Raw genomic sequence first — 17,054 nt, forward strand, 5'->3', positions numbered from 1 at the left:
CCATCCTGACTCAGACAACGAGCAGCATGCTGGACAAAAAAAAAAGGAGCCCCTCCCTGACTGATGGATGAACAGCATGTCAGTCAGATTAAGAACAAACTGAATGCACATGTTTTTGTTTGTTTATTTGTTTGTTGTTTGTTTGTTTGTTTGTTTGTTTGTGATCAACAGCAGAGGCCTCTGTAAGCTATTTCATTTAATTTCATCATTTGGTCTGGCGTTGTGTCTTCTCTCGGGACTGGCCTGCATGCAGGGTGAGCTCCAGGATCCCACACTATAATTCCTCAAGACGGTAAACATCCTAAAAATGCTCTTATTTTGAAAGGTTTAGTCGTAGATATGAATGCATTTTGTGTTGTCACAAAGAAACTAAACATAAGAAAGAAAGCCTTCTGATGTGATACCTGAATATACCTACATTTTCTCTATCTTTGTTCTCTATCGGCCTGGCTGGATCTCCACTGCATCATTCTGACTGCAAAAGTCAATATCAAGTCTCAGTTATGATTTTACACACGTACTACATAAAACAAAGAAAAAAAAACTAGAGATAAATCGGTCCAACAGAATTTTAAAAAGTGGCTAAATGTATGTTCTGTGCAGTCCACTTCCACCAGCTCGAGTCTTTGGAGGGATTTCTGTTGGCGTAATGTATTAAGGTATTTTGTAACCCCAAAAACAAAATGTATACAAACAGCTGAGGCTGGAAACGGTCTGTGTTGGAGGAAGTGTGGAGAACAGCTGGCAGACCACTTTCACATATTTTGGAATTGCCCAAAAATCAAGTCATATTGGGGGGGGAGTAATTAAGGCATTACAAAACATTTTTGGAGCAGGGATTGACTGCTCATTCTCATCAATTTATCTAGGTAACATCACAGCCCACCTCTCAGTTAAGGATAAATACTTGATAAAGATTTTATTAGCAGCCAGCAAAAAGGCCGTGACACGAAAGTGGCTGCAACCCAATCCTCCAACAGAGACTGAATGGATAGAAATCGTGTCCAGTATTGAACATATGGAAAGAATGACCTACTCACTAAACCTTAGAGCAGAAAAATGTTTGCATTACTGGGAAAAATGGACTGTGTACGTAGCATTGAGGGATTAATAAGCCATTACTGTATGAACTGACTGTATTTCCACTATTATAAATAAGATGTATAGATGACCTATTGTTTCTGTTTCACTGAGCTGTGCTGTCTAACTATGCCTGTTCAAAAAAATAAAGTATAAAAAAAAAAAAAGAATTTAAAAAAGTCAAAATAAGGTGCATCAGGCCAGTAAATGAAGATGACGATTTACTGGCCTTTGACTCCTTGAATTAAGCTGTTTTCAGTTGAGAATCTTCATAAACTTAAATGCTAACACACTTTGGATATCTGGGACACAAACACTGTTGAGAAAATTCAGGTCAAACAACAAAAACAGGGGGTAAATGTTACCCTGTGCAAATCTAACGTGGTTACTGTGTTTATCTGATCCAGTCTTGGTTTAAATTTTTGATACTAATGTTGAGTTATAAAAACATATGTCATATAATTTTGTTGTGCACAGTTATAGTGAAGCTCTTTGTGATATGTGCATTCAGTATTAATGTAAAACTTGAGCTTTCTGTGTCAAACACAGGAAACAAATCATTTCAAGGTCTGACGACAAAGACAGCACTCAAACAGGGTCAAAACAACACACTGTTAAGGTTACACCAGTATCATGCTGCTGCTGTAAAGGCTCAAACTGGTTAGATTTTATGCTAATGACTTCGTCTTTTTGGAATTTTCACATTCAAAGAACTGTTAGAGATTGAAGGGGTAAAAGTAGAGTGGCACCAAATTAGGTAAAGGCCTCTCATGTCTGACATAGTTTCGAGAATTTTAACAGGATAAAGACATCAATCTGTCGACAATTTAAAAAGAAATCAACATGTCTAAGTAAAGCAAGAGCATTTGGACACATTTGAGGAAAACATTCCTCCTTAAAACCATCTGTTGACCACTCTAATCTATCCTTTGGCCATTGTTATACAACATTCAAATGCTGTTTCTACATAAATGAAGCAGTTTCATAATCTATAGCTTTAATTTAACATGTAACTTTGATGCTTTACTGATTTTACTTCTGTTTTGAAAATAATTTTGAAAGCAGGGCTGAGTATTTTTATGTTGACGTAATACTTAAGTCAAATTACAAATAGCAATTATTAAATAGCTCTTCAACCATTCAACACACACACATACAAATTGACCAGGCCTTAGATTGTACTCCGGAACCCCCTCCTCCTCCTCTGAGAAGAGATCACCTCTCAGCACCACCGTAGTGTGGTTCAGCTGTCAGACCTGCAGGCAGGGTCACGCCTCCTCACTCCTAATGAGGCAAAACTGCTGTAATTATGCTCACAATCCCCCACTGAGCGCTCTCCCTTCACCACGAGGTGGACAAGTCCTGTCCTGGAGGGCTACAGAGAGGCTGCCTCGCACTGAGTACCCCGGTTTCATAAATAAACCCTCACTCAAACTGCGGCCTGGTGACAGCAGTTTCATTCCTATATGTTTACGCTGTGACCTGCAGCACACTAACCTCTGGATTAACAGGAGAGCACATTATCCTCTCTGTCCACACACTGTCCATTGTCTTCATCCCACATGTTCCAGAGGGCATGTTTTCCAAGGGCGGAAGAAGTGTTCAGATACTTGGCTCAGAGGGGCACTCGATTGATTTTAGTGCACTCTACACTCCTGAAGCGGCCTCTCTCTCTCCTCCGATTTCATCCTGTTGGACATTTCAGCAGCTTTTGACAGAGAAAACCACCAATATCTCCTCTCCAACATCCAAGAACTGGCAGTCTTATGTTCTTCACCCTCTCTTTTCACATCCTAGCTGACTGTATAACTACCAGGGAATCTATGTTTAAACTAACCTCACCACTGGGATCCCTCAGGGTTATGTTCTGGGTCCCCTACTTTTTCACTCGGTCAGCTGTAATCACATGCTTTTGTGATATTAGCTGTTTAAATGCCTGTTATCAGCTGTTATCACAAGCATCGCTATGTGGTTAAGGACCCTTCTATACTTCCTAGCTGGCTATCATTCATTAATAGGGCAGAGTAACCCATATGTACGTTAAGGCAGTGTAACCTTATGACTGAAGAAACATGACAGGAGACAATCACAGGATGAAAGCAGAGGAGGGAGAATAAGGAGTGAGAAGGTTGCATAAGGAGTTGGTCGGGGTGGGTGTATGTGTCAAATAATTGGAGCTGTTTCTTCCAGGAAATAAGGGTTAATGTTTTGAGTCGAAACTTTACTTACAGCAGGTACTATTTCACAATATCGACCACATTTTTGTCATTACTGTTACAATAATTGTGAAGGCACAGCAAAGTTTCATCTGCTGTCGTAGACATGTTGATAATAAATCATGATCATACAACTTCTGTCTACTTTTATGCACAGTTTCCCGGACTGAATCCTTCTTGTGGTGTTCATCAATCAATCAATCAATCAATCAATCAATCAATCAATCAATCAATCAATCAATCAATCAATCAATCTTTATTTATATAGCGCAAAATCACAACAAATGTTATCTCAAGATGCTTTTACAAACAGAGCAGGTCTAGACCGTTATCAATGTTATATCATTAATAAAGACCCAACATCAAGACAGGATACGATCCAGTCCCATTTTACAGACAGGACTCAGTCTGATCTCATCTTAATCCACCATGAGCAGAGCACTGTGCAGCATTTAGCAAGTTACAGTGACAAAGACAAACTTCCTTTAACAGGCAGAAACCTGGAGCAGAACCAGACCCATGTCAGACAGACATCTGCCTCGACCAAGTTGGGGTTAGAGAGAGGGATAGAGGAGATCAAGAAATAGTTGGCAGAGTAATGGTCTGATTTTAACTCACCTAAGTTTTTCTGTTACAGTCACAAATTACATTTAACTAATTATGTGTTTAAGTTTAAGTTTAAGTTCTCCTACAAAGAGTCATTTGTATCTTGCAGCGGCTACAGGTGGCTGCTTATGTGGGATTACAAACACTGGAACTTGCCTACAATGCAGGATTATTCGTTATTTTTCACTTTTTGGTTGATAAAAATGTTTTTGTCATTATATTTTATTTGTATTTGAATGGATGCTACAATTTTTTTTTTCTGCAGATTAGTTATGCTGTAGGCGGCATATAAATTGTACAGTTTGAGTTCACTTTTACATTGTTATCCAGGCTTGCTGCATACTTTTTGACATTAAAACTAAGATTCTTTTTGAGGCTCAAACAGGAAAAAAAAATTCCATTCTTGCACAGCAGAACAAACATCAGAAGCAGGGATACATCCCGAGTAAAAAGTTTGTTTTTCTGCATCTTTCAAATGACCACATAAGCATTGTTTCCCCTTGCAAATTCCCTGTATTCCTCATTTTGAAGACAAATGTCCTCAAACTTGCATCTTCAAAACGTCCTCTCCTTCTCTCTGCTGTTAATCAGCTGGCATTGTGATGTTAAAAAACAAATCCACTAAAGAGGAATGAAATGACGCATACTGGACAGTGTGGATTTGATTAAGTATTCAGACATATCTCAGTCAAAGTGCCATCTAAAACTTCAGAGTCCTGCATGTAAAAATAAGAGTATTTATGACCTGATATTTCAAAAATCTAATTGAAGACTCTTTAAGGGCCTGCAGTAACCCTGTTATTGTCAGTTTGTAATGAAAATATTACATTATTTCTTACATGTTCTTCGTGGGTTTTACTTCCTAGTCTGGAGAAAAACGATAAAACACTTTTTTTTTTAAATGACAGTGGAAATAAAAGTCAATTTTTTTCCCCCAAAACTGCAGCAGAGTTGAAGCTTAAAGTAGCATCACACGATAATGCTCAAGTAAAGTGTATCAAAAGTGTGCCTAAGCACAATGTACACCACTGATGGTATCACTGCGTGCTCAGCAGACACACTGAAAGTTTTTCTCTGGGGCTGTTTACACTGCTAACAAAGAGGATGTCTGCAGATCTTGCTGTAAAGAGAATTCCTGTGTAGTTGTAGTGTAAACAAACAAAATCTGTCTTGGAGGAGGGTGCAACAACCTCAGCAGAGCTTAAGGGGGGACACAGACAGTAAACAGAGAGACAGACACTGACACAGAGCTGCAAGTGTTAGACTGAAGACGAGTATGAGAGGCAGACACACTGTGAGGGGGAGTGATGGTGAATCAGCCTCTGTAAGAATGACAAGTTTACCCTGCTCTGCCCCGTGTGGATCTCCCAGTGTGAAACAGACAGGCTGACAATTTGATCACTACTGCCTCCTGATGGTAAAAATGGAAATGGCAGCTTCTTTGTGTCGGCCTCCCTGAACTGGACCTGTCCTGCATACGACCAGCACATCAGCTTATGCTGCTTTTTTATGTCCCTGTTGTAATTTTAGATGTTATATTGAAAAATGTGTATAATCCTATAATGCTAATGTCATATGTCAATGTTAAAATCTACATTTAAGAGTTAGTTTGCCCAATGCATGCACTGTAAAAAATAACTCACCATTGGCTGTATTGGGTCAGGAAAATAGTTTCATTTGCAGACATGACGTGATACCAGTCGAGAGGTTTCCTGCTGCAACCTAAGGAAGAAGAAGAATGTGGAATCAGTATTTTGTTTCTTGAATTTTTGCAATTGTTTATTCATTAACTATCTAAAAATGCAATTTTAAAAACTCACTCAGCATAGTTAGGAATATGAATACTGCCTTAATTACAAAATTGTTTATCTCTGTTCATTAGAGCCGCAGTTTACAGTGTAAAGACATTATTCAAAGCAGGACAGCGGTGAACACAGGAGGGACAAGTGTGTGTTTCACAGAAAGGAAGATGTTCCTCATAATCCTGTTTTCCACTACTCCACATTCGTCTAAGTATTTCCCTGAACATGATTCAATTCTTCACAAATCTTCAGCTTTATTATGAAATGTTACAGAAAAATGTCCATATCCAGTTGAGTGGATTATTCTAAATTAGCAGGACATGGTTTAACAGAGAGATGCTGCTTTTCAAATGTTATTTGGGAAGGTTTTCCATTCACACTCATGTTTTATCAGTCAAAATGAAAGTATGCAGCACCTTTTTTACAGGTGAAGTAACCAAAGATGATATGCTGCTGAAATAAATACTGAAACAACAATATAATCGAATAATAAAACACATTCACACACATTGTTTCGGGGTGGATTTATTCTTCTGACTCTATACTACTGTGGAATAAGTGAGAATGTATCACTCATCACTCATATCTAGTTTCAGTGGAGCTGTGTGAGATTAAATACACATAAAATATAGATAATCCAAATAATCTTACAGTATAATCATACACTTCAGTCTGTAGATTACACAATTTATTTTCTACATGTGATGATTAATAGCCGGGTCATCAATTATGCAAAGCTTTGAATGAAGTCTGATGAGAAAAAACTGATTTTAATTTGACCGTGAGCACCAAATTATGATAATCAATCCACCTTTCAAATAGAACCCCTGACTGTATGAAGGCATGAACACATAAGCTTCATATTCATCCTGAACAGGTCAAATTAAACACATACACCTAAAGTGGTGTCCAAACATCGACAAGAAACATCGCTACGTTAGAATTTCTTTTTTTTAAGTTACATTTTTGGCCTTTTTTGCCTTTATTGATAGGACAGCTCAGGAGAGGCAGGAAATGTGGGGAGTAGAGAGTGCGGGAAGACATGCAGCTAATGATCAGGGCCGGGAGTTGAACCAGCAACCTCTGCGACAAAGACTACAGTCTCTTTACATGGGGTGCGCTAGGACTGCCAAAACACTAGTGCCCCCAGGTTAGCTATTCAACAAAGAATTCTCAACTCAATTCATTTTTATTTATATATATAACACCTTTCATACATTCAAGCACGCAGCCCAAAGTGCTTCACAAAAGAACAGAGAGACCGAAAACAACAGTAATAGGTAAAAGTTTAAAGGAAAGGGATATAAATCTATATCTAATATATATATATATATATATATATATATATATATAAATGTAAATCTCCTATAATCACTTTGCACTACTGTACTGTATAGTCTAATGTATACCATAACTATAGTCATAGCCTGTTCATACCAGTAGCAATAGTCAATAGTCACTCATGTCGATACATGTCATATTATATTTATGCACCATTCATAACTCTGTATATTCTGTATCATTTATGATTTAATTTACTGCTAAAGCACTAGATGCAATCTATATTTCATTGCTTGTACCTGTGCAATGCCCAATGACAATAAATTGAATCTAATCTAATCTAATCTAATCTAATCTAATCTAATCTAATAAAGTACTTTAAAAAAAAAAACCAGGATGACCAAATCAATAAAATAAAATCAGAGAAGTAATAGAAAAGTCATATAAAATAAAATAAAATAAATAAAATAAAATCAGATAAATGACAGACAAATAATATAAAAATAAAATAAAATATATTGAGATAGAATAAAATAAAATAAACAAAATGATGTTCAAACAATGGTCATAATGGTAGTAACGCAGTCTAAGGCTAAAAGGAAATTACTCCAAGTTAAAAGCCAGATTAAAGAGCTGAGTCTTAAGTTTACTGTTAAAAACACCCAGAGAGCTTGCTGTTTTAATGTCCAGAGGCAGGGAGTTCCACAGTTTTGGTGCATAAAAAGAGAATGAAACTCATGTTGGTTGTTTTTTCATGACTTTTGAAATAGTGATTGAATTAGGCTATTGAATTATTTGGATCAACATTCGCCCCCTGCAAAGTAGCAACTACTCTTTCCTGAGGGTTGAAAACATGAAACACTGTTAAGAAAAGTTCTAATATTAAAAATTCAAAGCAAAAACAATAAACATCTGATTTTCATTAGACAACGATGCAGACAAAATACAAAGTCAAGAAGACCATTGAAGACATTAGTCAGTATCAGTAGATCTGATTGACAGGAGAGCGTTTTAAAACATCCCAAGAGACTCAAACACCTCTCTTATAGAGTATTTAGATGATCTCTTAAAGGATTCTCTTAAAAATCTTGTAAAATCTATATTTTTTGACTCTAGAGTAGTGTTTTTGTGTGTTCTTTATGATCTGGGTGAACTCCCCCCTTCAGAATAAATGACAGTGTTTGGTTCTCCTCACACTGATGTTGTGTTTGATGTGAGATGAGATGTAACAGTGTAGAGCAGACAGAGAGCAGGCTGACTGAATATTTAGTGTCTCTTTTAAAATAAACTCTCTCTCTTTGTCTGTTCAGTCAGACATCAACGACCAGCCAGAAGTTACACACACACACACACACACACACACACACACACACACACACACACCAGTCTGGCATGGTGCGGGGCTGCAGTGCGACGTGAACACACACTGACAGCCTTATGGGACCACGATGGAGAGGGGGGTTGGGGGGTGCTGGGCTGTGGGTCAGGGCCCAGGGTGGCTACAGGCCATCGGGACACCGCAGCCAGGAGACGACAGAATGGGCACAGTCGCCATGGAAACACAAGCGGCCCAGGCAAATCGTGGCAACTGGTAACTAAGTAACAGGAAACGACGGACCATAGAGGGCGATGAGTCTGGTTAATCATGAGGAGAGGGGGGAGCACAGAGAGAGAGCGAGAGGGGAGAGGGGAGAGGAGGGACAAATGACAGGGAGATAAGGGCCTCCGCTCCAGCTCCCTCTCTCTCTCCTCTAAAGTGTGAGCTCACTCCCTCCCCACGTGCACTGCTTTGACTCTGGATTAGTGTCAGTGAGAGCCGGAGAGGAGGCCTCCACCCGTCTGCTTTCACCGTCATTTTCTTTGTAAATCCATGAGGGGGTGTAAATGAGCCCACGACACGAGGAGAGGAGACACAGGCTGGAGTGCAGCCATTAAACAGAGCTTGTGTGTGTGTTTGCATGATATTAAAGAAGCTTTGATCAATATTTTTGCAATTTAAGTGTGTAGGTTGAAAGCATGAAAAGGTTTTTTTTCTGCTTATTAACCTACAGGAGAAAAATCATCAACAGTTTCAGGTGTCAGTGTTACAGAGCATTAAAGCTCCTGTGAGGAGGTTTGAGGTGGTTTTGAAACTGACTGAAATAAATACTGATGCCTCTGTAGGAGCACTAAAAGCAAGTCAGATGATCAGCAAGAACACTGACAATTTCCATATGTTATTTTTAATTGTCTGTTACAGCTTCCACCTGGTCAGTGTCAGACATGGAGATTAACAGCCAGCTGCAGAAACAGCCGTTTTGTACTTTCCACAGCAAAGATTTACAGGGACTGATCGTTCCACTGTTAAATGAAAGCAGGATGAGATTTTACACCAGGAGACAAGACTTAGACCGGTCCAAATAGACAATGTTAGGCCCGATTTGCTGCACCCAACTTTGAGGGCGTGGTCGGATTCAAGGCTGGTCGTAACCTTTTATTTGTCCAAATAATCCTCAAGTGTTTGGAGTCAATATGATTACTGCTCCTGACAGAGTCAGTGACTCATGGACCTGGGATTGTACATATCAAACATGTTTGATGTGGGGCACTGGTAGCCTAGTGGTCTGAGCGCCCCACGTATCGAGGCTATAGTCCTCATCGCAGAGGTTGCCGGCTCAACTCCCGGCCGGTTGACCATTTGCTGCATGTCTTCCCCCACTCTCTACTCCCCACGTTTCCTGTCTCTCATCAGCTATCCGTCAATAAAAGCGAAAAAGCCCCAAAATATAACTTAAAAAAAAAAACATGTTTGATGTTTATGATTCCAGGCTGGACAGGATACCTACAATAACCAATAAGAGGAGCAGAGTTGGAAGCGTCACCACCCCGAGGTTGTGTACTTTTGTGTTGCTTCATCCACCATCATGCTGCAGAAATGGGCCAACAGGCAACTTTGGAAATTTTCAAGGCATGAGCTCCTGAAAAAGTGCATATGTGAAAAAGGCTTGACAGTCCTTTACAGCTGAGGAGGCAGCGGTTTCTCTGAAGACCACAAGTTAGCTGCTGATCATTAAACATCATAAATCACTTAAGCTGAAAAATTAAGGTGCTCAAGTGCCTGATATCTCCAGGAGGTGGTGGAGACCAAAAATGAGTAAAAATGTGGTTTCAGTCATCAGGTATATAGTCAGAAAGACAACTCCAAAAAATAAATGGTTCTCTTACTCCAAACCTGCTGGACTTGTGACTATATTTACATCAATTTAGAAGGTGATGTTATGTCTCCACTGTTTTTGCTGCCCCCTACTGGTGTAAAAAAAAAAGGCTGCCACAGGTTTTAAGGATCAAAGCAGCAGTTCTGCATCTTTGGACTATTAAATACAAATAATCAACCAACCCCATCAGACCACTTAACTACTGCCTTCAGTCTCTGCTCTTACAGCTTTAAAAAGTAACTTTCAAACATGAAACTTTGTCAACATAATTATAACAATCTCGACTTTATAATAACGGTTCTGTCACAGTGACTGCTGCATGGTCACAAAGCTGAAATTAGTGACTGTTTTGATAACTCTTGATGCATTCAAGTGTTAATCAACTTCTCTACTTCTTCGGCTCATTTTTATCCTCACACATCCATGTTTGTTTAGTCCTTTTCTCGAGGGTTTCTTTACACAAACCGCTGAAGCAGTCAGCACTCAAACATCAGCTGTCATAAACTGAACGTACCAAAAAGAAACTAAACAGCTCTAAACTGAAGTGACTGAACGCTAACTTGCCTGCGGTGTCTGTGGTCTCCTGAGCAATGTTCAAGTCTCTGCAAGTTGATTTCCATAACTTGCTGACATCAATAAAAGCCGCTGGATTCCTTAAAGGCATCAAACAAAACTTTCTTCAGAACAGTTTTTTAATTCAAGCAAGGTTAACATATTTTAAAGCTATGCTGTCAGAACAACTTCTCATATGATCTTTATCTGATATATTTATCTAATTAGTTAGAGATGATCAAAACTGAAATAATGAATGGGATAAATATACAGAAAAATACACTCTTTCTAACAACCATGCCACACATACACACACACACACACACCTATCATAGACAAGTTTCTAGCCAAACTTAAACACCACTCTGCAGTTTGACAGGCATCGAGGGGCCCAGAGGAAGCCTGCTTCTGTGACACAAAGGCAGATTGTATTTGTGAACCCAGTGACCCAACCGCTGCTCATAACTAAAGCTTTATCTGTGACACAACATCTGCATGTTAAACCGGCACGTATGAACAACTTAAGTGGTCAGAAACTCTGCTGGACAAGTCATAAACAAGAACAAGCTGTCAAAAAGAAACTGCAACCATCAGCAAAACGACCACTTCTTCATTATTCCAGTACAGCTGATTTGCATGTTTGATAGACCCCTCTTTCTCTTTCTCCTTCCCCTTCCTTCTCTATCCCTCTCACACATGTGCAGGATGTGTCAGAGCCACCTGTGCTTGCAGCCCTGCTCATGCCAGTACTGCTCTGCCTCGACAGCTGTAATGGGCTCACTGCAGAGACACACAAACACTCCCTGCTGCCCAAACACTCTACAGCTCTTATTCTGTCCTGCTGATTGGCTGTGACGTGCTCATAGCGGCCCCCCAAGGCTGCACTGACATCCACTTTACTACGGCTGTGTGACACATCTGATTGCACCTGTCAGGCTCTGTCTTCTAAGCCTTATCCCCTGAATGCTCCCACTGACCTTTGTCCCTCTGTTTTCTTCCCCTTTTCAGACTCTTCTTCACAGTTTTTTAAGACCACTTGTTGTTTCCCTTCTTTGGCTGGACCACGTGTCCGTCTCTTGAGCGGTTTTGTTAGGATTTTTTTTTTAGCCACAGAACTTAAAATTTGTCAACAATAGATAATTAACATTGTAAGAATTGACATTATTAAATATTTTGTTTCTTGTCTGTTTTTTTATCACAAAAAGCAGGAGTTGCACTGTTGTAACAGTGCAAATAGTGCTTTTCTAATCTTCCATTACAGTCAAGTAATCTCATAAACAGCCAAAACTAACAATTTGTAAATCCTTCTCTTACCAATTCCCTATCTAAATTCTGTTTCAAGACTTAGTGACCTGCTGTTATCATCAAAAAGACCAAATAAACCAAAGAGACACAACATTACTGACTTGCTGGAGAGCAGAGTGTAGCACTTAGCAGTAAAAGGGGTCCACGGTCACATGGTGAACGAAACTTGTCTCAAAGTGAAAGATACTGTCCCTCTATGTCTGCTATACGTTTAGCAACGCCTCCATATAACCCCAAAAAAGTGATATGTCAGTTCTGGGTTTGCAATTCCTCTCTCTGCTGACCCTGGGTGGCCTTAAAGAGACACTTTGTCTCAGAAAAATACTAAAATGTGGACGCAGCCACTTGTGACATCAGCCAATTATTTTCAACCAAGCTTTGAAGCTTGAGCTGTGCTACTCAGCTTTCCTGACTAATTGCATGATTTATATTTTTAAGGGGACAAATTTGGACTCATAATATTGTAATACGATAAACGCGTGCATCGTCGACTAAACAATTAAACCTTTTCACCCTCACTTGTCATGTCTTCCAGTATATATTTTCTTTTATTGCTTTTTAAACCTTGTAGCATATTTCCTTTCTTTTTTTTTTTTTGTTTGTCACAGTACTTTTTAAACTTCAGGTTTTATAGTTTTTGTAGAAATAAAGGATTTTTTTAAATAAAATTGAAGTGTTGTATGCTACATCTCATTCATACCATTCACATATATACAAACACAGACATACAAACACACTCATAAACTTAGCTCCCAATTTCAAGAGCTTCTGGTTTTGGTGTCCTGACCCTGAAATGGAACCAGGATCCTACATTAACCTGCTCTACATTCAGAATCACGACAGCCTCATACAGTACTATTATCTGTTTAAACATATAATCAAACATACATGGTCTACACTCACATTAAAATCCAGTGTCCAGAAAATGTAATAAAGCAACAGTTTGCTCATGGACAACAAATGTGCTCTTACTCTACGGCAGAGAGGAAAAAAGCAACGCATGTAATTGATGTATTGACAGTATAAATATCACAAGCCTTATCCTAAAGAATTGGTGAAATAAAATACAACGTTCCGGTCAAAAAACAAAACTATAAGCAGTGATCATTTTTTGCACAAATGTACTTTTGAAGACTTAAAGCATCCTTCACCAATCACACACCTGAAGCTGCAGACTGTATAGATTGATGGCCAAGTAGTAAAATTGTTCTGAACAGCCCCAGCTTTAGTGCCTGCAGAGCGGCGGTTTTCAAAATGATACTCATTCATTAAAGTGTCAGACAAATAGCCTATTTCCCCTGAGTGCTCCCAAGGACCTTTGTGTCCCCTTTTCAGGTCTTTCCACCTTGTTCTCAGACCGTTATTCTTTTCTTTCTTACCACACAGCATGACACTAGTGAGAGTGGTTAAGACCTTTCTTCAAATACCTTGATATTACACAATTAATGTAACCACTCATGAAACAGGTGCAGCAGAAACAGCTTACACACTGATGTCCGGATAAGTCAATGAATGAGTCATTCTCTTTGTATCTCAGAGCAGATTGAATGGCATACCTTTAATGACAGAGCCATTAAGTGGTACGTTTTGCAATAACATCCTCTGTAGGCCTGCAGGATACGGTAATAAAATATGTGATGTGCGATGATATTGGGATGACGTCATGAGGTGGTATAAATAGACAATACGCAAAGAGTGCATATTAGCAAGGACTCAAAGTTATTATCAGAGGTTGACCGATTAACAGCATGGCCAATTATCTGGGGCAATATTTGGTATTTGATCGATTATCTGTATTAGCACTTCATTTTACTGCTGCAGGTGTGCCTTTAGGTCTGTTTTCACTCACCACCCTGTCTCACCTAATGTCCTGCCAGCAGGGGAGAGAACTTGCTTCACTTGGTGGTGAATTTAAAAATAATAAATTACAGTATCATTCATTTTTAGTATCTACTGTAAATGTTAAAGAATATTATTTTACTCAAGAAAAATACCATTAAACATAAGGTACATTTTTTCTTTGATTTATTCATATTGTTTTTATGTCTACCTGCCAATTTTGTTGGACCTGTGCACACCCAGGCTTGCCCATAGATCCGCCCCTCTGCTGATATACAGATTAATCTATAGTCATTAGTAATGAAGTACCCTGTATTTTTTGAATTACATTCTAAATTATGGGGAAAATATATAATCTTTTACAGTAAATGCATAGTGGGTCTGATATCGGTTATCAGTCTCATGAATTACTTCCTGTATAATCGGTATCAGCCCTGAAAGAACATTGGTTGACATCCAGTTTGTATGTCTTTCTGTCATTCAGCTTATTTAACCACACACATTTGCAACTATGTCCAAAATAAATCCTAAAAGCATTTTTTCCTCCACTCAATTAATCTATGGTACCAGACAGCTAGTTTGAGCCTCATCTGACTGCATCAAAATGGTGTGACAGCACAGTAATCCCCAGGCCTCCATCCAAAAGGTAAAAAGTACATGCTGAGAGATTACAGACTGTTTTCTTACATAAAAAATTTCTTATTTGTTGCGATCGATTCTGCCCTCTCCATGTTTTCTATTGCCAGTGCTGACTTTACAAGAACAATGAATTTGCCTTTTACTGAGCAGCCCTACTCTGTACCCTGAGTTAATCACTAACAACAATGGCTAAACCCGAGGAGCTTCAATCCTTGACTAATGCCAGACTGAGAATTATCCAGATAAGAGCTGCTACCCATGATTAGATTAATTGAATATGGTCTTACATACATTCGGACAGGCTAGAAAACCTTACTGCCAATTACCCCCACTTGAACAAGTGTTTTCTTGATTTATCAGACTTGGTTTGATCATTTATTCAAGCTTTTGACCAGGGGAATTTATGGTGGGGTTTTTTCTCCCTTTTGAAAGCATGGTCACAATTGAGACCCCTGAATTCCTTTGTCTGACCTTTTAACCCATCACATGATTAAACTATTAAAAAGAAATGTGCCAATCTTTTTTTTTTTTTAGATGTTTTAACTTCTTCTGAGGAACACACACAAGCATCTACAGGTTCTCCACCATTGATCCATCACTGAACACCAGCCAAATGGAGGAAAGTGATAATCTAATGTCTTCCTCATTCTCTCTTCTTTGATTACCCCTGTCCTTTGGGAGGAAGGGCCAGCGGAGATGTAGTCAAACAAACAAAAGCCCACCCTGACCCGTGTGACCCCGCTGTAGGCTACCATTGGAGAGGATCTAAGTGCACAGCAGATGGTGTCAAAAAGGCCTGAAGTTATCCTCATAATGACATTATAAAAGACATTTAGGGACAATTTGTTGATATCGGTATTAAAGCAGTATTTCACACATTGAGAGGGTTTTCACATCACAGGTCATACACCTCAGTGTCAGTCAATAAATACTGCAACATGAACGTCAGCTTACACCATTGGTGTTTACATACCAGAAATATGTTGTAACTTTTTTCAGTCATGCAAACCAGGGACAAAATACTGGCCACGCCTCAAGTCACTGTAGGGTCTTGTGATACCAGTCATTCACAGAGCTAAAAATATTTACCTTTCACAAACAACATGAAAGTGAAAGCAAAACAATGAGGCTATTCTCATTCAAATGCACAGTAAAGTAAATCAGTGCACTTAACCTAACTGTGATATGTGTTATATAAATGTGTTATATGTTAAATGTTTGATTTAAAATGAAACAGCGTTGTACTCATAGATGTAAATTCTTCTCTCCTTTCACTGCAGGTAAAAACAAACATGGGGCAAGACACAAAAAATAAAGTAAGCTGCCTTGGAGGTGTTTCCTCAATGTGACAGTAATACTTTGAAAAAGGTATTGGTAAAATTAAATCCAAAAATGTAAGTCAGGCTAAAGGGATTAAGGTGAACTGACACAACAAGGAAAAAATATAAAAGTATTGAGATACTGCCAAAGTAGACACGTTGGATTTTCACTCAGATGAAACACAGTATCAAAGAAAGTACAACACAGTAGTCTAATAAACATGCATTAAATTAACTTTACGTACACAAGAGTTGGTAGAAAATCTATTTAAATGTAGAGTTGCAGAGTAGATTAAACATTTTTCAGTATTTGCAATTTGCCATTCGCTAGCAAAATAATACAGCATTGGCTTTGTTCCATTTAACAGCATACACAAAAAGCCCTCCTCATTCCCAGGGAAGCTCAATGGAGAAAACCCTGCTCAAAATAGTACTCTCAGCAGAACGCCAACCGAAGTAGGTGTGACCAACACTTTGGTTTCCAGATGTGCTTCTCCAAAACACTGCCAAAATAAATATGAGTCACAATGATGTCATAACACAGACCATGTGCCTACTAGTCAGAAACCAATCAACAAATCTTAAACCTTTAAACGTATTTTTAAAAAACTGTATTCCCCAGCCAATAATGTTAAAATTCTGAAAAGACACTGATGCAGCCGATTGATGGGTTCATTAGTGGACAGGTCAAAACAAGGCTTTCATAAATGAATGACATAACCTTTGTTATTTGGGATGAAGCCGTTTGAGTCATCTCCAAAATAGTCTACTTTTACCCTTGCAAAGATTATTTGAAGTAAAAGCCTCTTCTTACATTTTTGCAAGCACACCAGAGATCAGATCTTTACTGTATCTGTCACACACTGTGACATATGTTTACAGAAACCTGGATATGTGCTCTGCTATATGTTCCGCGCCTAACTCAGATTTCTACGGTGGCCCTGAAGTGCAAATCACAACGGCAAATCAGAAAACACTTGAACAAGAGAAGTGATTTACTCTTTGAAATACAGGATGAAAAGGACTGTTATAATTAACACTAGGCACATCAAAATGATTTAAAATCAAAGATGACTTTATTTATACTGACCTTTTTTAAGAGACAGCTGCTGCAATTGAAATAAAATCAAACGTAGGCACGACTTTTAGAAGGATGAGTTACAGTTCATTTTAACAGGTGTCCTGGTGTTTTACACTGTTTAAGCAATGCAGTGATAAGTT

General features: G+C 38.7%; 1 protein-coding gene across 4 annotated transcripts in view; it reads right to left on the reverse strand.

Annotated features, from left to right (window-relative positions):
* The window catches only part of nol4la (nucleolar protein 4-like a), a 56,713-nt gene that overhangs the window by 36,234 nt on the left and 3,425 nt on the right, over positions 1–17,054 (reverse strand). For 2 of the 4 annotated variants that reach the window (XM_034695974.1, XM_034695975.1), the window contains exon 2: positions 5,546–5,624. In XM_034695974.1, coding sequence (XP_034551865.1) covers positions 5,546–5,548 — 3 coding nt within the window. In that variant the 5' untranslated portion in view covers positions 5,549–5,624. Of the gene's footprint in view, positions 1–2,577; positions 2,770–5,545; positions 5,625–17,054 lie in introns of those variants that run through there. The other 2 variants (XM_034695973.1, XM_034695972.1) reach the window with 2 other exon arrangements.

This window comes from Notolabrus celidotus, chromosome 11, assembly GCF_009762535.1.
Source record: "Notolabrus celidotus isolate fNotCel1 chromosome 11, fNotCel1.pri, whole genome shotgun sequence".
Taxonomy (NCBI): domain Eukaryota; kingdom Metazoa; phylum Chordata; class Actinopteri; order Labriformes; family Labridae; genus Notolabrus; species Notolabrus celidotus.